A 27,729-nucleotide genomic window follows, 5' to 3' on the forward strand; every position below is an offset into this window, starting at 1 on the left:
ATTATTTTTCTAATATCATATTGTAGTTAGTGTTTTACATTTAGCATAAACTTAAGTTCTCTTCTTATTTTATTATAAAATCTATCAATAGTTTAATAATTATTAGTTTGGTGCTATATGCACTAAGTAATTATTGAAATTTCCTACTTTAGAAACTTAATTATATTATTAATCTTTTATTATATTACTTGAAACTTTTATTATTATTTAAATTCAATAATATTTGTCATCATCATAATAATAGTAAGTTTATTAATGAAATTATTTAGGGATAATTTCAAAGACTCTCCTATGGCCTCCTAACACTAATCTCTCTTGTGGTTTATGATATTACGTTTATCACCTTATTTTATTTTTTTTGTAATAAATCTTTAATTTATTTATTATTAATATAAAGTTTAACTAATTCTCCTTCTAATGTAATTTTTATTTAATTAGTAAAGTTATTGAAAGCCAAAAATAATTCCTCAATAGATCGAAAACATTAATTGCACCATTGTCTGTTGTAAATTTACTACTCCTATTAGCTATCCATTATCAACTCTCACTAATTCCTAAAATTACAATACCACCTAAACCTTATAAAAATGTTATGGTCTGTGGCATAATTAGTTTTCTTGCAAATAAAAGTATCTCTAAAATCCGAACACCCCCAACATTAATTTATCATGTAATTCAATTTTTGGTCATATAAATGCTAATGCACCCCTTGATGAGCGTTGACATTTCTTCCGCAAAAGTTTCAATATCAACTGCCAATGGCTAATCAATACATTTTACCCCATAATCGTTTTTTATATATATGGATATGGTGAAGAACTGGAGATTTTCATACGATATATACAAAAAGTAAATTATGGATCATCTAGTTTAGTTCGTCTTAATACGTTCTACAACTAAAAGAAAATTAATCCTTAAAAATAAATATAGCAGATAGCAAGATAAGAAAAGAAACATACTCTTTTAGAAAAATGACTTGCATAAGCAGCATAACTGGTAAAATGGACTATGAAAAGTCCTGTGCTAATCAATGAAGTAGCAAGAAAAACAGTTATATAAACGACTGTGAAGAAAATGCCTTAAATATGTCAATGGATAATAATAAATTAAGGAAATATATTTCTCTATTGAAACAAAAGAGCTATTGTCACGCCCCGAACCATAACCTGGGCGAAACACGGCACTCGGTGCCTTAATGCACGTGACCAAGCGAACCACATGGCTTGCTGAATCATCATGAGGCATAACATGAGCGGAATATAACGTGAATGCATGATGAGCCTTTATAAAACGTAGTAAGTCATAATACTTAATAAAAATACTTGTTTAAACATGAGTGCGGAAATAACATGAATGAGCCAAAATGGCTATACGACTCTGAATGTCTGACATAACATAACTGACTTGTCTAGTCTATGAAACCTCTATCATGAGTCTGACTGGAAAACATACTTACTGGAACAAGGCCCCCAGCATACCTTAGATGCATAACTAATCATAAAACAAAAGTTGACTAAACCCCGAATGAGATGGGGCTCACCAATAAGCTGATACGAATGTTGTCCTACTGAGCAGATGTGTCGTCCTGTATATTAGTATCTGCATCGTGAAATGCAAGCCCCCGGGCAATAAAAGGGGACGCCAGCACATTGAATGTACTGGTATGTAATGCAACTGAATGAAATAACATGGGACATAAAGTAATAAAGATAAGAACTGAACGTGAAACTGAAACCTGGTTATGAGCATGAACATGAATACATATATAATATAAAGCATGAGTAAAACATGGTAGGTAGGGAGAGCATTTCGTAACCGACAATATAATATCACCACGTGGGTACGTGGAGTCTGGTACCTCGCCGGACCAGCAGAGCCCCCATACCTTGCCAAGGTATGAGGTGGTGTCATGCCTGATGGATCCATTCAGTGTAAAATTAAGGTATCGTCCTATCTGGGCGGAGCGATCCTTGTCCTACGGTGGCTACGTAGTTTCAGGCTATCTGAGCCTTCTCGGTAATTCGTGCAACTCCCAAAAACATGAACATAATATAGTTGGCTAAGAAGCCTATGATTTTCGTGAAATAACTTGTACTTAGCATGTATATTTCTTGTATCATGGCATGAAAGTAATTATATGATTTAATTGCATGGAAACTTGTAGACATATAGGATATTCATGAAACAATCCTTCTTAGTCAAAAACATGCATGCAAGAACCCATGGAATACAAAATATGGATTTTCATGGATTACAGACAGATTCTCAATAATCATAATGAGTATCAAGAACACAATGATAGAATAATAGCAATTCAAACATAATATAGTCATAGACATGGACCTAGGTGTTATATCCCGTATTTTTGCGCGTTCGGAAAATTCAAAATAATTTTGACTTGTAAGAAATAAGGCCATGTTTCTATTTTATTTAACATATGAGTTGTTCATGAAAGAATATTGATACGGAAATATTGAGGAAGGCTAAGGGCAAAATTGGAATTTTAAAAATTAATTTCGTGAAGTACAAATTATTGAACCAAGTAATTGGGCTAGAGAAAAAGTCACAAATTAGAGGCCCAATTTAAGGGCTTGGCCGGCCATGGTCCAAGAAAAGGGGTCCAAGCCCATGAATTAATTAAGTCATGTGATAGATAAATATAAGGGACCATTAGTCATCTTCAACTAGAAGATTCAAGAAAAACAAAAAAAAAAATTGAGAGCCCCTCCATAAGGCCATTCGGCCGAAGCTCAAGAGAAAAAAAAAATTCTAGCCTTCCAACTTTGATTCTAAAATCTCATCCTTCTCGAATTCTTAACAAGTTCAAGACGCTCTTCGCAGTGGTATAATTAGTTAAGCGAGAAAACAACATTTGCGGCAAGTGAGAATTTGAAGAAAAAGGTAAGAATTCTATTCTTTTGTGTTATGGGATAAGTGTATACGTTATAATAATTGGAATTCGATGAGAATTATGGAATTGTGGTGTGTGTGCATGGTCGTGTGTGTGTGTGAAGTGGTGCATGGCCGTGAGCCATAGTGTAGTGAAGGGAAGGTGAAGTGAAGTTCATTTAGTTGGTTAGGTATGTCGTTGTGACCTTTGTGACGTAAATAAAGGTTTAATGAATCGAGTCGGCATTGAAATTGGTTGTATGTTGTTATGGGAAACTATATACTTCTAATGTAGTTTTTATGTAACCATGGAAGTAAAATTCTAAAATGTGAATTATGGTTGTTGTTAATGAATTTAAAGGAAGACAATGCGACTTTGTAGCTTCGTTGTAATTGTAGAAGTTTCGGATGGAATATGGAGTTGGCAGGATTGCTTGAATCCTTGAATATTGTTTGGGATGCTATTGAAATATGTTTGAATAATCTTGAATTAGTTAATGAATATGGAAAATGTTGATATTAGTTTGGTAATGTGAAGTTGGAATGGAAGTGTGCATTATGTAGGAAGTAAGAATGATTATGTAAGCATGTGTTTTGTTGTGGTTGTTGATGTTGTTGGTATTGTTGTGGGTGTTGTTGTTGATATTATGGCCGAGTTAATTCTCAGGGATGTTGAAGTTATAGGGAAAATGCTGCCGAAATTTCGGTAGACAAATATGGATTTAAGTTTGAATTCTTAAAAGCTTGTAACTCATATTTGGTAACTATGACCAATTGTAGATTTTGGTGGAAACGGGAGTTGAGCTCGGACGAGCGTAGGACGCGAATAAGGTATGTAAAGTTATCCCTTTCCTTCTCTTGGCATGTCCTAGGTGTACTAGGTTTGGATTTGAGCCTCGGGGGTTATTCTGTTCATAGAAATCCGAGTTTACTTTTGGTACTATTTCATTCAGCAAAATTGAATTAGAACCTTTTACTTTGTTGGAAGGAAATGTTCAAACATCTATAATTATCATAAACGTAACCGAATCCCCTTGAAACTTTCATGGGTGACTCCATAGAGTCTAATGTTTGTAAATTACATATGCCACCTCGACTTGACCCGAGGTGGGCCCGCTAGCCCCGAGATCTCCTTCGTTCGTCCTATTCGACTTATTTTTGTATGATGTCAAAAAGGAACTTTTGCTTATGATTCTGGCTACCAAAGAATGACGTTTTAGTGGCTCCATTATATTCTAATATATACTCTAAATTACAAATCCGATTTCAGAAATACTTTTGTGAGACAGATTCCATATTGTTCGGTTATTCAAACTAGTTTACTTAGTTTGTTGTCATATGATCATACCAAGTCTTCACCATTGTTTTTATATGTAAATTGCATTGATTTCTCACTACTCCGCTCGTGCATGTTATTATGATATCGTTCGCCGGATCCCGAGCCCGTTTTGTGATCGTGCGTATTATGACATATTCGGCAGTATGATGTGTTACGGTTCCCGAGACCTCGCCATAGGGCCGGGTACCGTTTATGGAGTTATGCTGTGATATGGCTTATGATATGTTTTGATGATATGATATGTTGTGATGATGTGTTATGTTCGGGGTTGTACGGAGATTTGAAACCTTCTGGAGTATGCTGTGTTGTGGCACCAGCGTCGGAGTGGTGACCACGTTCCTGAGCCTTATGCATGATTTGTTTTATTTTGCACTATGTACATATGTTTTTAGCACAGGTTTTGGTATACTGATTCGGTATTCTCTTTCTGTATCTTTCACTTCAGTTGTGGTTTGGATTTCTGTACTCTATGCTTTACATACTCAGTACATCTTTCGTACTGACCCCCTTTCTTCGGGGGCTGCGTTTCATGCCCGCAGGTACAGACATACGTGCAGGAGACCCGCCAGTGTAGGCTACATATTCTGCTATGTTGGATTGCTCCCTTTGATCTGGAGCTCATCTTTTGGTATATATCTTTTGTACATATGCCTCTGTATATTTGACTATTGGGGTACGGCGGGGCCCTGTCCCGTCATATGTTTCTGTTATGGTTTGTAGAGGCCTGTAGACATATATGTGGGTCATGGGTCATGTTTGTCCGATTATGTTATGGTTTGTGTCTTAAGCGGTCCTGTTTACTATTATGGCCATAACGGCCAACATGTTTGTATATGTATGTGTACGTTTGGGCGATGTGTATTCCGCCAGCTTACCGGTTTTGGTATGATATTTCTGTATAAGTGACCGCTTAAGATGATGTTTGCTTTTTAGTATTTGCTCAAACTAATGTATGTAAAATTTGAATAAGTCTGTGATATGTCGATCTGGTAAGTAAGTCCGTCTGGGTGTCCAGCTAGGGCACCAGTCACGACCCACGGGGCTGGGTCGTGACACTAGGGTTATCATGAGCATAGTATAGAATAGAAACCCTAGTTTTGTAAAGTTTCATACTTTATGAATTAGGAGGCGTGGGGAAGAACAATGATGTTCCCACACGTAGATAGTAACTCTACATACCTGGTAATGCTCCAAAACTTGAATTAAAGAGTTGAACTTTGAAGAAGATTTCCAAAATCTTGAATCTTAAACCTTGAGATGGGTTTTCTTGAAAACCCTAGTTTAGGAATGATGATTTTTTGTTTAGATTATTAGAGTATATGTTAGAATTCAGTTGGAATAATTAGAGTAAGCTTACCTTGGTGTTCTTGATGATGGAGGAGGGTAGGAGGTCGTTCTAGGGCTTGAAGGAATGAAAAATAATGATTTGAACTGATATGGACGAATATATACTGTTCTGGAAAATTGAACTTTACGTCCAGCAAAATACTGGCCGTATTTTGAAAGACAGGCCGTATTTTGAAATACGGTCTGTATTCCATATGGACTGCACTGCGTCTCTTCAGTAAAATGGCCATAACTCTTTGCACAGATGTCCGTTTGACCCCCATAATATACCGTTGGAAAGGTATTTCAAAGCTCTACAACTTTCATCAAGAATGTTTTCCCAAATTCCAAATACGTTTTGAAATACAGGCCATATTTTGAAATACGGTCAGTATTTAACGATGTAACCTCTAAATGTCAAATTCCAGAATGCTCAGAAATCTTTGGTACCAGTTTACGACTTGAAATACGGGTCGTATACTGAAATACGGTCACTGTTCATGGGCGTAAACCACCATCTTACAACTGAAGAGGAAATTTCTAATTCCCACATTCTTTATCTGGTTTTCTAAGCCTAGGATCATGGTCAAAGCTTAGGTTAAAGGTACGGGGTGTTACAATATCTCCCCCTTGGGATCATTCGTCCTCGAATGATGGGTCATGGTTAAGAACATGGCTGGACATGGCTTGAATACATGAACATGAAAGAAACATGACGTAAAACATAAGAGCTTGACATGGTTACGTGGGAACATGGTCATGGATCATGAGAACTGAGTACGTGATCACATGGGGAACATGAAACTGAGTAGCGCCAACATGAATGAGAATCATGAAACATTTGTCCTCGATTTATGACTAGTGGTTAAGAATCGCTACTAACTCTGGAATCTACAAAATTTATGGCAGGACTTCCTTCATAATTCGGACCCTCACGACATTTCTCAAATGCCTGCCAACTAACTAAAGTACCAACACACAACTCACATAGCATCTTAATACGCATGATGTGACATAACGTGATTACTGAATCTTGAATGTATCTAACATAAATACTGAGCTGGCTTGAACACACGGATATTGGCTGAATGATTACATGATTACTACACATGGGGTTTGGAAGAAATGTGTAGGCACGAATGACATGAGTACTGGAAATAGGCACGAACATGACATGATTACCTGGGCGACAGATGCATGACGTGGGACATAAATACACGAAGACTGGATGACATGAATACATGAGTGCTAAACTGTCATGAGATACGAGTACGTGTGAAAATGGATATCGTAACATGGGATCTGAATGTCGAAACATTATTGTTACAACATGTGGGTTGAATACTAAGCGCGTGTAGGATTTGGATACTTAGAGACATAATCACAGACGTTCGTATGTCACTATGGTAATATGAGATAGGAGTATGACTTAGGTTTTGAATGTAAGCGCAACTCGATGTGAATGCGACAGACTTGAGTCGTATAACAAGAATATAATCCTCACATAGGTGTTCATAAATCTCTAGCATAGGCATAACATGAATACGTCGAATCTGAGTAGAATACTCCCGAGATAAGTACCATAGGGTACATGAAAATATATCTATTTGAATATAGGAATGCACCTTACTTCTGATTATCTTGTTAGTTGTTAATCATGATTATGAATACCTTAGCTCATGTTGCTCATTCTCGTGAGAGAATTATAAAGGACTGAGAGAAAAGGAATTATTGGTACTATTCATATAAGACACTTTGCTTTAGAGAACAGACATGACATGGTGCATTGTACATGGAGGACGTAACGTGGAGCATGAGTACATGGGAACGTGATTCATATGGCATGAAACGTGAATACGTGAATAGCATGACATGGGACATGGGTACATGAAAAACATGGCATTCACATAAGTATCTGCATACCATGGCGTATAGACTTGAGTTCATGAGCATTGAAGTAAGACTAAGGCATAAGTGTGACTTGCGTGGAGTACAATTGTAGGCTAACTCTTGGGTAATCAGAGACGTAAGGCATGGATAAAACATTACCTTTAGGATTTAGATATACCGAAAGAATAGGACATGGTTCAACATAGCTTACTCTTATCACCGTGAGTAAACGCCCTTGTTATAAATAAGACACATGAAAGAATGGATTATAGGCATGTATAACTCGTTCCTCGAGCATCTAAGACATGGGTAGAAAGTCACCTTGAACATAACGAGGCCTAGATACTTAGCGAAAGGAAAAAGGAATCATGTCATCATGATCGTAAAACATTAGCTAAAGGAACATAAGCACGAATTACATAGAATCATGGGTAGGACATCCATCTTGGTTCACCTTCATTATTATCTCACAAAATCATTGTTACGATACCGCTATAAGTGGAATGCATAGCAAAATGAATTGGGGCACGAGTATGTGGTAACATGGATAACATAATCATAGGGGTCAAGATCATCATCAGATTTGAAAAGCACTTAGATGCTAGAACATGGACATGAGTATAAAAGCATGATAGATACGTGAGACCTGAATGCGATTTTTAACTTTAGACATGAGCACACCAGAAGTGCCAGACATCAAAGGACATTCCCTTACATAACTTACTATCGTATGAAGTCTTAATTCTTGTATCTTAAACGCGGAGTATCAATCTCTAACATGGGCATGATATGGGTACGAAAGGCACGAGTAGAGTACGTCTGGGCATTAGTGCCACATAGTATATGAATTACTCTGGAATTGGAACCGTTATACCCTTAAAACCCGCTATTCGATCTAGAACTTTATCTCATAACATAATTACCTAGTAATTGATCTCAACAGCATGACAAAGATCACATTCTACGCACCTTATCTTGGCTACATGAAACTGTGACCCTCTGACATAATCTCCTTAACACATATCAACTTACAAAACACATAGTTTATATCAACACCTTATCGCACGATATCCCCCTTAGTTCAAAAGCTGGCGTTTAAAGCCTGTGGATCCCTTGAGTTAGCGATAAGTGGTCATCTAATGGTTCTGTTAATTTCCTATAACATACTGACGACTCATTTCTTCGGCTTACTTCAAGCAAGTCTTACTTACTGGGAAAACTGGATTACTTAAATGAACGGGTTTCTAATGTACATAACTGGCATACTAGCTTTGTCAGTCTTGAGAAAAACTCTTTTCTGATAACCCTTAAAGGCTTCTCTTCTGTAGCTTGCTCTCTTATTGCTTAGATGGTTTTCTTCTTTCACCAATTTCTATACCTCAAATTTAATTAAACTCTTTGGGTTCTAACACGCCTTCGGTGTATTCAGACAGTTTACCCACTTAGTAGTGCTAACTTGACTAAGTACTTAAATCATACTTCTACTAACTCTGCTGAAAATTTCTAATTCACTGTATCTATTCAAACTTACTTACTATGCTTCTGTTAACCACTTGCTAGCATCACATTATCTAATTCTTCTCTGAGTACTAAAGTGAAGCATAAGGTTATTTCTAACTTTTCCTCCTTATTTGACTCTATTCTGGGGTCGTATACTATCTTTCTGAACTATAGGCATGGATCACACCTAGGGAAATTTTATCTGTCTCAAATTCTCAAATGAGAAATTGGAACAACTAATCCCAAACTCCCTATACAAGTTCAAAATTATATTACACTATCCATATCGGGGATAAATACTTAATCGCATAACCTGAGAGGGAATTGTCATATCTTTTATCTCATAGTAATATCTGCTTCTTGTAGTAACTCACTAACATCATACTCTCTAGGTCTGATCTGAATAAGCTTAAATAAATTAAAACTAACCCTACAAAAAAAATTCAATATCGTCTGCTCGTGGTTTTTCTTATCGCACTCAGTCCCTTCTTAGTCATATACATAGTTCATATGACAAAAATATATATATACCCTTGAAAAAGTCGAGACTTTCTAGTATTACATGTGGTTGGCTCTTGGGCTATTTCCTGCTTAAAACTACCGTGGACAATTTATGATTGCTGCAGCTAACTTCATAACATGTTACTCTGTAGGGTCTTAAATTTGAACTATCATCTTTATACTGTAGCTCCATGGTCAGATAATCCAAATAAACTTATTCTGTAAGGTATATAACCTTTGCGTACTGCCATGCCGAAACTTGTTTTTAAAAGGGTATTATCACCTGATAAACACACCATGCACTATTTGGTAAGTCTTGGGTCTCAAATTTTCCTTCTCGCCGCTTACGCATTCGATACGTTTAGAATTCGATGGAAAGAGAATGTTAATTACTGCTCTAAGCTTCATGGCACGAGTTAGAATAATTCCTGATGCCTCCATCGGAGAGCAACACATCGATAACGACTAGCTTTACATCTTCCTCATCCATTGAGACTAGGCTTATTCGGTAGAATGGGAAACAACACATGAGTTCGAGTGATTTCTGAGAACACAGCTCTATTGCACGATCTAGCGTTGAAAGAAGTGAGACAATCTTAAATGTCTTGGTGGTCAACTGTTTATATGTGTGGCGCGCACACACATATAAAAGTGACCCCACTGGACACGGTTCCATAGACTTCTTAAGACACTTGAACCTAGGCTATGATACCAAGCTTTGTCACGCCTCGAACCATGGCCTGGGCAAAACACGGCACTCGGTGCCTTACTGCATGTGACCGAGCGAACCACATGGCTTGCTGAATCATCATGAGGCATAACATGAGCGGAATATAACGTGAATGCATGATGAGCCTTTATAAAACGTAGTAAGTCATAATACTTAATAAAAAATACTTGTTTAAACATGAGTGCGGAAATAACATGAATAAGCCAAAATGGCTATACGACTCTGAATGTCTGACATAACATAACTGACTTGTCTAGTCTATGAAACCTTTATCATGAGTCTGACTGGAAAACATACTTACTGGAACAAGGCCCCCAGCATACCTTAGATGCATAACTAATCATAAAACAAAAGTTGACTAAACCCTGAATGAGATGGGGCTCACCAATAAGCTGATACGAATGCTGTCCTACTGAGCAGATGTGTCGTCCTGTATATTAGTATCTGCATCGTGAAATGCAAGCCCCCGGGCAATAAAAGGGGACGCCAGCACATTGAATGTACTGGTATGTAATGCAACTGAATGAAATAACATGGGACATAAAGTAATAAAGATAAGAACTGAACGTGAAACTGAAACCTGGTTATGAGCATGAACATGAATACATATATAATATAAAGCATGAGTAAAACATGGTAGGTAGGGAGAGCATTTCGTAACCGACAATATAATATCACCACGTGGGTACGTGGAGTCTGGTACCTCGCCGGACCAGCAGAGCCCCCATACCTTGCTAGGGTATGAGGTGGTGTCATGCCTGATGGATCCATTCAGTGTAAAATTAAGGTATCGTCCTATCTGGGCGGAGTGATTCTTGTCCTACGGTGGCTACGTAGTTTCAGGCTATCTGAGCCTTCTCGGTAATTCGTGCAACTCCTAAAAACATGAACATAATATAGTTGGCTAAGAAGCCTATGATTTTCGTGAAATAACTTGTACTTAGCATGTATATTTCTTGTATCATGGCCATAACTCTTTGCACAGATGTCCGTTTGACCCCCATAATATACCGTTGGAAAGGTATTTCAAAGCTCTACAACTTTTATCAAGGATGTTTTCCCAAATTCCAAATACGTTTTGAAATAAGAGCCGTATTTTGAAATACAGTCCGTATTTAACGATGTAACCTCTAAGTGTCAAATTCCAGAATGCTCAGAAATCTTTGGTACTAGTTTACGACTTGAAATACGGGTCGTATACTGAAATACTATCACTGTTCATGGGCGTAAACCACCATCTTACAACTGAAGAGGAAATTTCCAATTCCCACATTCTTTATCTAATTTTCTAAGTCTAGGATCATGGTCAAAGCTTATGTTAAAGGTACGGGATGTTACAGCTATGAAGTTTACTAATTTCTCAATCTTCTTATCTTTGGGTAATCCATCTAAAGTTCCTCTCAAAACTAGATTAAATAGATAACAACACATAAAATGAACCAAAAGACCATAATATTATGAGCAGTAGTTTCGATAAATGGAGTAATATGAAAAAAGTAACAAAAGTTAGCAATTAGAAAGCACCGAGTTGGTAATTAAATTCTCAATAAGAAAGTGATTTTCTTATTTACTTAGTCGAGTATATTCATATTCTATGAAAACACAAACGAACAATAAATAATTACATTAAAAAATACTACCTGTTGAGTGTAGGCCTGGGTATAGTAGGCAAAAAAAAAAACGATTTTAGTGCGTCCTTTCCAATAATGCGACTATCACCATCTGCGCATAGAAAATGAAAACGTTAAAACTGAAGAATCTTTGAAAACTAAAGAATATGAAGAATTTAGTAAATATAAATTCCCGAATAAAGCTAGCGATTAATAATAAAAGAGGAGAACATCTAACATTATGTATTACTAAGGGGTATATCTAAGAGAGGTTACAAAGGGGTTCATTCCAACTCAAAAATTCAAATAATATAATGTGTATTTAAAAAGACATAGAATTCTAAGATATCCTTACCTTACCTTGTGAGATCAATTCATATTTTTATACCAAAAATGAGAAGATTTTGTTACCATTCCTTATCCTTGCCTTTTTACCTTTTTCTTACGTTTTGTTTCTCTTTTTTTTCTTTCTATACTTTTACCTTTTACTTTCAACATAAAAGGATATGTTTTTGATACATTTATTTATGTTTTCTACGTGGGAGATTTACTATATTTTATTTAATATTTGCTTGAAAAAATTCGCATGATGCTTTATCTTTTATTTTTTGTTGAAACGTGGAAATAATTTAAAATTAATGAGGCAATAACTATAGTTTTCAATATTTTTGGTTGGAACGTGACAATAATTGTAATTTCCTTATGTGGTAATAAACTTAATTAATGCAGAATTGATGAGAAACCTGCATATCGATAATTTTATATCACTAAACCTTTTTTCAAAACATAAATTATGTTAAAGTCCTAAAATTACTCCCTTTGAGCATGGGATCATGTTTCAAGACTAATAACCCACTAAAATAGATTAATGTATGTTAATTTGAACTTTCAACTTTTTTTCCCCTTTTCCCCGGATAATCACTCCTTTCAACGTCGGATTTGTTTATTTAAAATTTTACATCTTTAATTTATTTTTATATTTATTAGTTCGAAAGAACGGAGCGTGTAACAGGTTTGATAATTGATGCAACATGAAAGTCAAACCACTTTGCAACCCCAAAAGATACACAATTAATCAAATACTAATTTAAAGAAGATACGTATTTTCAAGGAAACTCTAATAGTAGAGATTTTTCATTAAATAATTAGTAGTATGCATATTACAATAATTATGGAAAAGGTATGTCGGAGTATATTTTTTACTGCATTAAAAAGACAGAAAATTATCTATAGTAAATTTCAATTATTCTAATCACTCCCTTTGAATGTGTGATTTTGTTTATTTCTCCAAACAAATTCACCAAAATAGGTAAGTCCATATTAGCTTTAAATAATGTCAATTAATTTCTTTTCAAAATTAAGACAAATAGAATTTATTGTCAAGTGGCTTGTTCATATTACGCCACTTGATTTAATATTAAGCTAAACTACCCTCCTTTTATTATAGTATATAGATATAGATATAGATATTCCTTATATGATGATATGAATTGCACATGTTTTACCTTTTAATTCAAGTTCAAATTTTTTATTTCAGTTCAAAATAAGGTGAGTATATTTAATGACTTATTACTATTAATTATTGCTATTGTATTGCCAAAGTAGTACGTATACATTTCAATTTTGTACCGGTTTTTAAGTTTTTATTTATTTATTAATTATATCATGTAATATTATATCTTACCATTTAAGGAGTATTCTTGACTATAAATTAGATCCAAGAATATCAATTAATTATTTCTCTCCAATCAAGTACACTAAATTAGATGAGTTCATTTAATAATGTCAATTCATTTCTTTTTAAAATTGATACACATAGAATTTGTTGGCAAGTGGCTTGTTCATATTACACTTGAGAAGTTCATATACAGTGAGCCCCTTAGACAAAATCTAAACCTCGTTGCTTACATTAAGAATACAAACCCGACCTCGGGGGAATGGCGCTACAAGAAGAACGCGGCGGTCCAGTTATCGGCAGCAATAACTGCTTATGCTAGGATATACCTTTATCCTTATATCTCAAGAGAGGATGCTTACTACACGGACACAGACTCTGTTGTGGTACTTGGCTTTATAATATAGATAGTTGAGTTCATTTAATAAAGTCAATTAATTTCTTTTTAAAAATTGATACAAATAGAATTTGTTGTCAAGTGACTTGTTCATATTATACCACTTGACTTAATATTAAGCTAGACTACCCTCCTTTTAATATAATATAGATATAAAAATGTATCATTCTTTTTTGACAGATTAAAAAGGAAAGTGTATCACATAAGTTGAGACACAAAAAATATTTCTTTATCAGGTTATCTTTTTCGTGTCATTCTAAAAAAGGATTACAACAACAACAACAACATACCCAGTGAATCCCACAACGTGGGGTCTGAAGAGGGTAGAGTGTATGCAGATTTTACCCCTACCTTAGGTAGAGAGGCTGTTTCCGGAAGACCCTCGGCTCAAAAAAAGGCATAGGAAAGGTCAGATAGTAATTGCACAAAAGAAGTCAAAACGCTTGATTTCTTCTTTTAGGACCCATAATTATTCACTTTTTCCCAGAAAAGTTTTTCACTTTTTTTTAAAGACTAGTGTTTGGCCATGAAAATTCCAAATACAATTTCAAATTGTATTTGAAATTTGAAAAACAATCAAAACCTTGTTTTCACTATTTTTACTTTCTGATTTTGACCCTTACTTTTGTTTTACCTTTTTCAAATTTTACCCTAATTTTTTATTTTTATAAATTTAACCCCATTTATTCTAGTATTGATAGTGTTTACAACTATTCATTTTAGTTCTTGTTGGGTTTTGTATACGGTACAGAGCAAGGTGCGGATACAAATTAGATTATGGCAACCAGAAATTTGTAATAACATAGACCGTTGTGATGTTCTGTTATTAGTTTTTTCTTTGTTAAAAAAATTATTCTAGACCTTAAGTCTATTATCTATGGTTAACTTAACTGAGGTGGGTGTAAACACCCGGTGCGGGTAAGTTTTTACCCTTCCCTCTTCCTCAAAGGGGCTTTCGTTCCTTTTTTCTTTTTGTGAGGTCGGGGGTTGATGGGTCAGGGAGGGATTGTGGTATATGAATTTGAAGTTTCATTCTGCTGAAAGTTATTTTCACTAATATATCAGTTGTTTTGATATCATTGTGTAATCGCTTGTTTTGATTCAACCAACTGGTTATGTTTATGAATTGTTTTGGGTGGTTTTGCTTTAGTAATTGGGGGTATAAATCATATTTCATGTTTTTTTTAATAAGTACATTCAAACAACCAAATATTATTTGCAAAAACTATAACCAAACACAACACCAACTCCAACTTCATAAATTCCAAATAAAGTGAGACTTTTTTTGGCTTCTATGACCAAACGCCTACTTAGATTTCAAATAAAATAACTTGAAATATCAGCGGCGCCTCAACGCAGATATTCTTCTGATATCATATTTGATGGCAAATGGCAAATGAAAACACTTACGCACAAAGCAACTTACTATAACGCAATTGCTTGTGGATAACAAGCCCTAACCTCCATTTGTAGGGATGTCCAAATTTGGTTGCACCTTTCTTGCCTTGCCCTTATGTGAGTCAAAAATGTCTCTGCCCATGGTTCATTCATTCCTTCCAAGCTCAAGTCATATGGCACAGAGAAACTGACACAGAAAAGCCGTCTACCACTGTGAGAAAACTAAAACTAACGCTAAGTACAAACCAAGATCAAAAGAATGAGTTAGTTAATGTATGAAATGTAATAAACGGCGTGAAGTATAGAAACTACATTTGATTGATACTCAGATGAAAACAATGATCTGGTTAGTGCTTATCGTCTTATCTTTAGAGACACCTAAAGAAGCAATGCAGGTAAGAAGATAAAAGGTTAAAAGGTGAAATAGGACAAGAGCAGGAAGCCTCTAGCCAAATATAAGCTTTAGGTATGGGGATGGGAAGAGAGCGGCAAAGGACAAAAGAGGGAAGCCTCTATCCAAACATAAACTCTTAAACCAGATGTAAACTGGTACGGGGTGGTATTCTGGATATTGAGAGGACACTGTCCTTTCATTTGGTGAATATTTAAGCATATAATTCAAGTTGTCCCTTAAGGCAAAATGGCTGCATCACTGGTCAAAAGCTGAACAAAGCATAAAATCAAGAAGAAAAGAAAAGCAGCTCTAATGTCGCTTTTGTTTTTGCAGTGGAAACATAGCATCTCCTTTTCAGCTACCATTCAATATTGGGCCTAAAACTGAGAGAAACAAAATAAGGTCCAAAAATGCAGATTTAGGGCGTAACTCCACCTCGCTCCTCCAAATAAGGAACAATATGAAAAAGGAAAATTAGACAGTTATTAATAGAAATGTATCCTACTGTGATGCAGTAAGTACAGAATGTCTTTACACAGCTGACTTACTCAGAAATAAGGTGATTCAGATAACAAATGCTAAACTGTATGCACCTCCAAAGAAATATAGGGCCTTATCTTTAAAAAAAAAAAAACTTAAATGAAGGTGTATGCACCTTCAAAAAATTATAGGGCCTAATCTTTTTAAAAAAAAAAAAAAATTAAGTGAAGATGGCCTTCATTTTGTCTTAACCATACCAAATAGAGAAACATGCAGGTGTCCTGTATTATTACATCATTGCTGCAATCTGAGAAATATTTTTCCGAAGAACAATAAAAGGCAAAAGGGAAGGCAAAAAAGGGAACAATGTTTTTTGGTAAGTTCTACAAGAACGTAGAACTGAGAAGAATAAAAGACATCAAGATAGACACATGCATCAAAGGAAGAGTTATAGAAGATGGAAAGAAAGAGAATGTTTTCTAGCATCATACAATTGGAAACCCTACCTCATTAGTTCCTCTTTTTGAGCCTGAGATCCTCTATTGCATCTGGCACTCCTGTAAAATTTAAAGTTGAGAATCAGAAGACTGCTAAGCCTTTCTAAATCTAATGAACTGAATAATCGTAAATTCAGAAGACCAAAAGTTTGGCACTAGAGATATAGTCAAATTGATGCTGGACAGAGAGTCATAAAAGTTCACACGAATATCAATTTCTTTCAGGTCATTAGAAAAATAAAATGCATCCCTCTCCATAGAGTGCAGGCTAACGAAAGTTGATCCAGGATAAAGATTCATAAACAAGTTGCAGTTACGAATTTCAATCACATAGGCCTCAATCCCAAACTACTTGGGATCGTTGACAGGAATCCTCTATAATTCTGGTCTAAACAGTTAAACTTTTGATAACGAAAAGATTATCATGAAATGTGGATAAAAGAACTCAACAAACCTGCAAACAAGGACTTGGAAAAGATGCAGAGACTTGGTAGAGAGGTTATATATGGCATGTTCAACATGAGCCATCCCAAATAGGTAAACTATAGGATAACCAAGTAGCCATCTGCAGCAAGATTGTAATTGAATACATGAAAATCATCAGATGATGGCACATGGTTCTTAGAAAAAGACGTAAAAATTACTACCAGTTATTCAGAAGGTTTGAATGTTAAGACTTCAACTTTAAATATCCAAAAGAAAATTGACCAATTTAGGAAGGGCATGTTGTATCTAATAGTCTAGTTGCTGATGCAAATACAGGATTTTGAAGCTAAAATCTAACACTAAATAACTAAGCTAAGAAATAACTAGGACAATATTTTCATTGATAAGTCTTTGAAAATGGCAGAAGCTTAATACATATAGGTTAAACGTGAATAAGGAGCTAGGGACTAAACTGAAATAAGGAAAACTTACAATGGTATTTAAACAATAAAGCAATTAACTAAAGGGACTCAAATGCAAGACACAAAACCTTGCAATGTTTACTAATTTAATAGCTACGTCTCCCATCCAAAGCCCAGCATACACCTCAACAAGCAAATCAATTTCGGGCCATTTCCAGATCGTATCAGTACCCTCCCCATCAAACCACCCTTGTCCTCAAGGGTGATAATATGAAAAGTTGAAACGCAAAATCTATTCTCACCAGGATCAAACGGGAAATGCAAAGAGTCACCCTTCATATATGTAAACAACTTGGCACTTGATATTTCTGGTTTATCACTTCCTTTCCGCAGCGTATCAGTGCCAAATAAGGAAAAAAGTTCCACAAAGTATCAGCAGGCTAATCTCAATAATGAAAGAAACAAGCTCCACCCTTTAATATTAGCATGAGAAACTTTTGTAAAGCTTGTATCCTTTTGGAAAAGCTCTCTGGAATTTTCACATAGTGAGGCACTCACATTGTTAGCATCTAAGGAAATAAGAAAACCATCACCCTTGTGTAGAGCAGAAATGCCACATCTAAGGGGAAAAATCTTCCCCTCACCCCATGTAAACAATCTAACCTCTGTACTTGCACACATAATGTTCTTCCTTGTGTCCTTTATCTTGTCAGTCATCATATCAACTTCTGGAAAAGCTGGAATTCGTGTTGACCCACCGATAAGAATGACCCCATGATTATTACTGGAAGAGAGTTTAGAATCTCTTACGGTATTCTGAATGTAAGTTTTAAATCTGTCAAGCACATATGAACAAAATCCCTCAAATTTAGCCCAAGTAAGGATGATTTCAATGTCTTTAGGACTATCAGTTGTAGCTTCATTCCACTTGAAATTTGCAGCAAGCCCACCAACAACTCCCTTATCAAAATAATCACCCCTAAAATGAGTATCACCAGAAAAAGACACTACCCTGACTACACCATCCATGATGTCACAATCTGATGCAACAACAGTACCACCTCCAAAACTGATACCGTCTCCCATGATAGACTACATAGCTTCCAACTTGTCAACAAGAACCAGCTTTGCATAAGCCCATGTAGCTGAATAAGTAGAATCAAATATAAACCTGGAATCTGGTCGTGAAAGAAGACTTCTGATGAGTGAAAAATCAATTACTTTATCCAAGTTCTCCAAGTAATTAGTGACAGGGTCGATCACATTATTGTTTAGCTCAGTTACACCAGCTGTCCACATTTTCCCATCATGCCAAACAACAGTGTCAATAAGAGGTTCCTCATCTTTGTAGGCTTTTATTTGGTTGCACATGAGATCGGCTTTGTCCTGGAGACCTTCATGGGCCCTTTTTAAGTGCACATTCTCACCTGATAAAGGAATCTTCCATGAAGAACTTACAACCAGAGAAGCTCTTTCCCAAATATAACCCTCGGCTTCAACTTTTCCCAGTATTGGTGTAACAAGATCACCACTCTCAGCAAAATTTAAAACATCAATGACTTTTGGCTTGCCATCATAGGTAGCTTGTAATCTAGTTACAACATCCAATTCAGTGATTAAACTGATATCGGAAGACAAAAAGAAACAAGTCGAATTAATTCCTTCTCCGTTTTCAACAGCTTCTCTCTGTGGTTCATCAACTTTTTCCTTGTCCTCATCAAAAGCGTAATTTTTATCCATTTCCTCAGTTGTCTCATTAGGAAATGCAGTCGCACTCTTTATCATCTTCATACTAAAGCTATTCAGATAGTTCTTCAATTCAGTTCCAGTCTCTATATCAGTCAACTTAAAATCACTTGCGAACGAGATATTCAAAGCCACAGATAATGTACTTTCTGGAAAGGTTTTAGGAGGAAATTGGTCACCTGTCTTTAACAGGGGAAGTCCTTGTCCATCACCATCACTCAGCTTTGTCTGCAGCAAAGATAATACTTCCATATTCATCATTTGATGCTCGCTAGAAGGAAGCATAGTAGTCTCAGAGACATAATTGGTTGAACTAGGAAAACTAGAAGCCCCTTTAAGTACATTTGGTTTTCCCGGTACTTGTCCTGGATCCTCGGTCGTGAACTCCTTTCCTCTGTCAATAGGCTCATATTGTTCAGTCTCTTCCTCAACACCCACGACTTTATCCTTGCCTATAAGAGTACCTTGTGCATCAACTATCATCATAAGAGGTTCCACTTCGGCATGCTTTCTGGCATCCATGTCCTCTGCCCTAGTTTCAATAGTTGAAATATCTTCCTGTGTCACCATCTCCTCATTCACTTCAAATTTATTCAAATCGATTTCCTCATCGGACTTGGTGATTGAATCAGCTGCTCTACTAGTAACACCATCAATAGCACATGAGTTTTGAGCTTGCGGAATTATATCGAATATGATGAATGTTCAGACTTGTTGACATCTATATTGAAGCTGTAAGCATTGTCAACATTTTGACTCTTCAAATCTAATTCACCACTGGTAGGTGGATTCATTACTGACTCCAACAGCATTTTGAGAGCAGGACACTCTGCCCCTTTTAGAGGTTCAACTTCTTCAGATCTGTCTTCCTCCTGTGATACTTCTAGTATATCAACACCCTTTGATTTTGGTTCGGCATTTTCCATTCTCACCTTCTACACTTGGTCAATTTCATAATGATTCTCCCATGAAGAACGTATGACCAGATGAGCTTGGACTTCTCCCACCGAAGATGTACTAGAATCTCCGCTCTCAATGCAATTTATCACATCATTAACCTTCAGCTTACCATCATAGGAAACTAGTAATCCATCTGCAGTATACAATTTAGTGCTCGAACCCATGTCGAAAGGATAAGAGAAGTCAGCAGAATTATATTCCTCTCCACTCTCAACATATTTTCTCCATGGTTCATCAACCTTTTCCTTGACCTTCTCAAGAACGGAACAGGTATTGTCAACCCAATGCTTCTCAGTTTCCACAAAATCTCCACAAACAGTATTTAGCTTGTTAAAATAGCCCACTGCCTCACTAGTTGGCATTTCATCAAACATTTTGTGGGCACATTCTTGAGGACTTACTTTCCCATTCACAACTAGTGGTGAGGCTTCTCTGTCTCGTTCTAGTACAGTAGAAACATGCATAGTGCCTTCTATAGAAGATGGGCTTTCTCTCAGTTGAGCTTCCATTGGAGATGACAAAATTGGTTCACCGATATCGCACAAATATCTTCCCTGTGCATCCAATTCCATTCACCTGGAGAGAAGAATTAATATGGGTCGTTAGGAGGAGTGGTGGTGTGACCATAAACAGCAATTTCGTCAAACATCTTGTGGGCATGTTCTCTGCTATCGTTGTTGCTACAAACATCAAGGGCCGATAATCTGAGAAATTCAATTTCTCTCTTCTCTACTCCTTCTCCCTCTACTCGATTTGCATTTGACCTCCATTAGACCTTCCATTAGAGAAGAGCTTCCTCCCATTTGCATCTCTGCCAGAGGTGGCAGAATTGCTCCACTCGATGTCGCACTGACCTCCGACTGCTTCCAATTCAATTCAGATGAAGAGAAAGAGTTGTAATGTTGTTGATGCTGTGAAATCTCCATAGCAGTGGTAGAACTGTAAGAAACATTGGGATAAGAATGGTGTTCTGAATAAGGATGGAGATTATATGTCGCATGTGGTCTTGGGCTGGAGTGGTTATTGTAAAAACCACTTGTATAACCTCCAGATGATGAAAAATTAGAGAACCCAGTGGACAACTTTGATGGTTGGTATGCATAAGGGACACATTGAGAACTCCCAGCTTGCCAAGGTTGATGCGGACTGAAATTAGAAGTATAAGGAGGGGTTTGGTTGAATTGTTGTTGATAACCCATTATAATAACTCCCATATCCTGTATTGTTATACCCATAAGGAATTCCTCCAAAACCACCGAATGGTAAAGCATTAGAACTTGGAGGTGCGTTGGAAGTGAAATTAGAAGCATAAAGAGGATTTTGAAAGGCCATTAACAAATACCCACAGAGCGAGGATGATTGCTCTGATACCACTGATGCAAATACAGGAATTTGAAGCTAAAATCTAACACTAAAGAACTAAGCTAAGACATAACTAGGGCAATATTTTCATTGATAAGTCTTTGAAAATGGCAGAAGCTTAATACATATAGGTTATACGTGAATAAGGAGCTAGGGACTAAACTGAAATAAGGAAAACTTAATTTAAATAATAAAGCAATTAACTAAAGGGACTCAAATGCAAGACACAAAACCTTGCTATGTTTACTAATTTAATAGCTACGTCTCCCATCCAAAGCCCAGCATACACCTCAACAAGCAAATCAATTTCGGGCCATTTCCAGATCGTATCAGTTGCAAAAAACAATACTCTTTCTTTGTAACCGAGAAATCCTCAAAGCCCCGCACGATTTGGAACTCGGTGGATAATGGGTTTATCCCTCCACCCTTCTCCACTTAAATATAAAGCTTTTGTTTACAATATGATTTGAACCCTGACTTGCGCCTAAGAAACATCACACACTGCGCTCTTACCACTAGATCAAAGCCCTAAAGGCTGGACCAAAACACTACTTATCAAGTCAAGTCACTTTAGATACCTGATCAGTTGGCCACATGTCCATATTTACCAGCCATTTCTGACAACTTTTAGAAACTTTAGAGACCAGGTATTCTCTCCCTGGCACTGACACCACGAAGAGATTGAGATTTTTACAAACTAGATTATTTCCCTCAACCTTGGTTGGGATTTATAGTAATTACAATATGTACAATCTTGGTATTGTCTAATTACAAGATCAAAATCCTAATCATATCCCTAATCAAATCATTCCTACATATAATATCTTAACACAATGTTTAAATGATCACATAGATGATTGAAACCCATAGAAGCAATAAATATTCTCATCAGGTGTAATATAAACATGTGGTTTAGATAAAGGAGTTACCCATTTAGAGTTGGGACTGTAACATTAGTTTCTTTAATACATTCACCGAGATCAACTACTTCAGAAGACAGTGAAGAAGTTGGCTCATAAACAGAGGAGTCAGTGTTTGCTCTAACTTCTGGTTTTTGATGATCCAAGTGATCAGTCTTTATTCCATTTTCAGAAAAGACGGATGAAAATATCTTTTGTGCCGATACAAGTTCTGCTGCAGCAGAGCTTTCTTCTGCTTGTGTTATCATCTGTAGTAACTCTATCAATATCCGTAAAGAAACATGAGAAGGAAAGGATATAAGAACAAAATGCTTCAATACTAGCCAATAAAGGAGCTACCTTTGGAGGATCATGTTCCAGGTCTACAAAGATCAGTCTTGTCTCCAAGTTCAAACTAGACTTAACAAACTCTGCAAATGCTCTTGCGTGAACTAAGTATATCATATCTTCTATAACCATAACACACAAAGGCTTAAATACCGAGCAGTCCTGAAAGCAATAGCAGATAACATACTTTTATTATGTGGTAATTCAGTTTCCTATACAAAAGTCCGGGAAAAAGAAAAAGGTACTCCCTCCGTCCCAATTTATGTGGCAGCATTTGAATAGACACGGAGTTAAGAAAGAAAGAAAGACTTTTGAAATTTGTGGTTCAAAACAAGCCTTAGATATTTGTGTGGTTGTAAATCATCTCATAAAGTTAAATTGTTTCTAAATATAGAACGGTGACATTCTTTTTGGGACAGATAAAAAGGAAAGTGTGCCACATAAATTGGGACACAGGGAGTAATTTATAATTAACCTCAGATATTAACCCCTGCGTCAAACCAGATTTATAGATACTGAGAAAAGACAACAGCCAAGCTTTAAGCACAAAGAGACAGCTTGAAACTACCCAGATGTAGACATCCCAAACCTCCTTATATCTTATATCAAGCGCCTTTACCAGTGTCCGCAAATGCAAAGAAAGGTCAGCATTACGATGAACCCTATTCCCTATAGTATAAAATCTGGTTTCGTGGATAGCATGTATTTTTCACTATTTTTTAGCCCTAAAGCTACGGGATTGAAAGATTTGGTTTGAGACTTCAACGTTGGAGTACGCGTAAGTGTTCTAATCATCTCCTTGATTTATACTTGAAGATTTACCATTAAAACATGGAATTTGATGGGTAAAACTGGGGATTTGAGACACAAGCCCTAGAACCACTAAATTGATTGTTTGAACGTCGAAACAAACTCGAATTGGAAATCTTATTTCAAGGTTCGACCATAGGCCACGGGATTGACTTTTATTTTGATCGAGACTTTAATTATGAAATCGAGCTCTGCGGCTATATTTGACATAGTCGAGTAGTCTTTTGAATAGGTTGGAGTTGTTTGATGGAATCTGAACGCGGTAAAGCTATTTGGCCAGTTAAAGCTTCGATAGGACTGAAATAAGTCAAGAATTTGACCTCAATGAAGAAATTTTACCAAATTGAAACTATTTTTACATACTATGTATATCGGAGTACTGTATATATGAGGTGACAAGTATATATGCGGACACAAGGATTATAAATGCTATGAGTACAGGTTGATGTTGATAGACAGGATTGCTATGTTCTTTCATGTGCCAGGACTACTTTAAGCATTTTTATGATGCTAGTATACTGTTATAGGCATCGTATTTATGCTAGTTTAACATTATGAGCAATATGTATGTCAAATTACATGTTAGCTGATAGTCATGCACTGTACATATGCATATGCATTATAACTTGAAATCTGCTTCCACACCTAGATGTGGCTATGGCACGTGAGGTTGTTCGTGCGGGTTTATGATATGGCATGTAAGTTCTCCATGCGGGTTATGTTTTATTTCAAGCAGATGATGTATTATTCATAGAGTTTTATTTCCTATTCCTAGTTGTTCATGACTTGTGACACCAATTCTTGGAGTGATTGTATTAGATTACGCGGTATGTGATGCCTTTATTTATGTTAATGTCTTTCATTTAGTGCGTATTCGTGTTGTATGATTCGCCTGACAGGTTAGGTTAGGTTAGGTGTCACCCCAGCTTACTGGGATTTGGATCGTAATAGTGTTCGGGATCATTCTCCTGTGTTTCATTGGTATAGAAGTAGGGTAATATAAAAGAGTAGTATGTGATATGAGGATTGAGTTTTGGTGATATTTTGAGCATTAAAGGTTGCCAATAATGTTTAGATGTAGATTATTTTTTGAAGTTTAGGATGTAGATTGAAATATGTGTAAATGGTAATAGTTGGGATGTTTGCAAAGAAAAATGACTTCATCCAAAATGAAAAGCAAGTCAATTTTCCCCTTTTGGCTGATACATTTTCCTCTCTTCCATAATTGATTATAAACAACCACAACATTGACAAAATAAATAAATATAAACTAGGAAAATTATAAGGGAGTGGGAAAACAAATTCTTCTTAGTTCTCAATCATTTCAAGCGACAGAAAGTCGGCATATATCACTATACTAACCTCTTTGCAATGTTTAAGGAATGCACAGAGACGTTCTTGCAGTTCAGGCATCTTCCCTCCATAGTCCACCATTACAACTGGCCTCATCTCAGTGCACAAGGCCAAAATGTCTGTCCAAATTTTGATTAAAATTATCTACTCATGCAACTAAAGATGAAAACACTGCTAAAGCATCTATATTCCATTGATACTAGCAACTAACAACTTGTACATTAGTAAAATTTTGAAGGCTCAAAATTCCAACTTAAAAACAACAGCCAAGTAAATGGAAAGAAAACAGTATATTATTTTTTTATAATCAAGAGATATTGAGGGCTAATAGCGCACGGTTTTGAACTCATACAAAGGCCTGCCCCTCCACCCTTCTCCACTTAAATACCAAGCAAGTTTGACCTGTCACACAGTGTTGCGCTCTCACATTTTATAATATTTTTTAAAATAAGGCAAAATGAATATACTAAATTAACAATCGACTTAGTAGTAAAAAAGTCTCCAATTCCTATCTAAGAACTGGTTTGTCTTCTACTTAACGTTGATATTTTCCCTTACTAGTGTCAGTAGACAATGCTGATTTCTACCCAGTAATGGCCTATAAATATATTTACCTCTTGCAATTGAAAAAGAGTTGGACGATTTGAAATGCTTATATTTTGATGTGTTAAAATATATTTCGTCCCATTGACGGAAAGGAAAGAATTCAAATGCACTGGAAACCTTTTTTATCTTGTTTTTTGCTTTTTTAAGCTGTGAAGGTCAATAAGTTCACACAAACCATTTAGAAAGAAAGAAAAAAATCTTTCATTTTATTTTCCAATACAAGAGAATTGAAAGAAAAAAGAGGAGAAGAGAGTGGTAACCTGTTTGAAGGCGGCGCTTTGATTCAAGTTTGAGGCGCCATTTAATTTGAGACAAAGCAGATTCAAACGCTCTCAATACCATCTCCAATTCTGCAACCTCCATTCTTCAGTCCTTGGAAATGGTTTCGTCCTGTTAAGTCAGATTTTATATATTCTGGACCCTATACCACCTTAAAAAGTTTTCACAAATATTATCCATGTGTATAATATATTAAAAAAAATGTGATTTTAAATTTTACACGTGAAATGTTTGAATTGTGAAACTCACGAGAAGACAATTTTTTTTTTTTGAGACGGATCAAAAAATGTGTAAAACACTCTTAAATTGAGACGGAGAGAGTAAACTTTAGTGGAAACATCTAGATAGTCCTTTAAGTATGGCAACGAAATAATTTTGGCCGAATAACTTAATTGACACTTTCACTTGTTTCGTTTTGACATCTTACCCTCTCCTTATTTCACAATTTTATCCAAACACTTGAATATGTTTATCATTATCCTTTTAATCTTACGAGATGGTTTCAAACAATAGACCCCTACTGAGAAGAAGATAAATGGTTTTCGAATTGTTGGGCCCGTGCAAGACACGAGCTAAGTATCATCTAATGCATTAAATGAGCAACAAACCAAACGATCTGTTAGTTTCTAAGCACCAGAGTTCATGTATGAAAATTTTAACCTAATAGCGATTTTCATCAAATAGTACCAAATCGTCAAACTGTACCAAACAGCCCCTTAATTTCTAAGCGCAAATTTTGGTAGAAAAACAAGTCACTAGTTTAATTTGAATACCACCCCTCCCCCCTTCCCCCGACCTCTAATGTCATGGTAAAGCATATGAAATTTATTGTTGGTTTATGGGTCTAATTAGGTATCGGTTACTGTATAGGGTGTTTCTCCAATAGTCGATTTATTGAGCTTTGGTTGTGTGTTTGTCATGCAAGCAAATTATTTACGTTTTTTGTTGAAGGAACTTGAAAATCATATGTTTTTTGAATTTTTAATCAAAATTTTGGTGAAGGGGGTCTACGATTTTTGTCAATTTTGATCCAACTGTGTTGTGTTGTTCATTAATGTTAATTTATCAAATGATATCTACTCTTCTTTTAGTGCAATATGTGTGGTTGTTGAATTTTTTGCAGTTTTTCTTGATAAAGAAATAATCTGAAAGGGGTTGCTATTTTTAATTTGCTATATTATTAAACTAGTTACTTATGTTTTATGCAAGTTATTTCTTTTATGTTTAAAATAATGAGTGGTGTTTTATGTAAGAACAATTTGAAACATATTTAAAGGGCATACGGGGTAATGATTTTGAAGGAGTTGGGTACAGCAATGATAAGACTTTTTATCTTCAATACTCCCATTTTGACCGCTGGAATAAAGTTTAAGAATTGTGAATAGTTTAAGTAAGCTTGTATTGATTGGAGCATTATAAGTAGGCGAAAAAATCAAGTTTGATCCGAATGACCAGAAAAAGGTAAAATGTAAGTGTACAACCAACGAGTGTATATTATTTATAAATGCAGAAGAAGTTAAAAAAAATAGAAAAGAAAAAGTAAAGTGAGTACTATGGAGAGTGATTCACGATCGATTGAGATCTACTGAAAGCTTCCACTTTACATCTAAATGAATATTTAATAAGTACATCCTATAAAATGTAGAAGAACTAAACCTTAGCGTAAAACAATTAATTGTGAGATTGTAGAACATTTTTAAATACACTATCCGTAGAATGAAGGCAAGGAGTTGGGAACAACAATGATGGGGCCTTTCATGTAGAGATTCTCATTTTGGCAATTGGAATGAAGTTTAACAATTTCGAAGAGTTTAAGCAAAGTCTGGATTGGTTGGAGCATTATAAGTAGGCGATAAATCATGTTTAATCCTAATGACAATAGAAGAGTGAAA

At 35.8% G+C, this 27,729-nt stretch overlaps 1 protein-coding gene across 2 annotated transcripts; it reads right to left on the bottom strand.

Moving 5' to 3' along the window:
• Positions 1 to 11,710: 11,710 nt before the first annotated feature.
• Positions 11,711 to 26,065, bottom strand: LOC132643698 (uncharacterized). 2 transcript variants are annotated; one of them, XM_060360219.1, is made up of 8 exons: positions 25,819 to 26,054; positions 24,962 to 25,071; positions 22,802 to 22,951; positions 22,472 to 22,710; positions 17,081 to 17,191; positions 16,636 to 16,686; positions 15,284 to 15,442; positions 11,711 to 11,897 (listed from the first exon to the last, which is right to left on the bottom strand). In XM_060360219.1, coding segments are annotated over exons 1-8 (924 nt in total). In that variant the 5' UTR covers positions 25,922 to 26,054; the 3' UTR covers positions 11,711 to 11,896. The 2 variants fall into 2 exon arrangements, with proteins under 2 accessions (XP_060216202.1, XP_060216203.1); XM_060360220.1 differs by lacking the exons at positions 11,711 to 11,897; positions 17,081 to 17,191 and having other exon boundaries at positions 15,086 to 15,442; positions 25,819 to 26,065.
• Positions 26,066 to 27,729: the final 1,664 nt, after the last annotated feature.

Source organism: Lycium barbarum, chromosome 6 (assembly GCF_019175385.1).
Source record: "Lycium barbarum isolate Lr01 chromosome 6, ASM1917538v2, whole genome shotgun sequence".
In the NCBI taxonomy this organism is placed as follows: Eukaryota; Viridiplantae; Streptophyta; class Magnoliopsida; order Solanales; family Solanaceae; genus Lycium; species Lycium barbarum.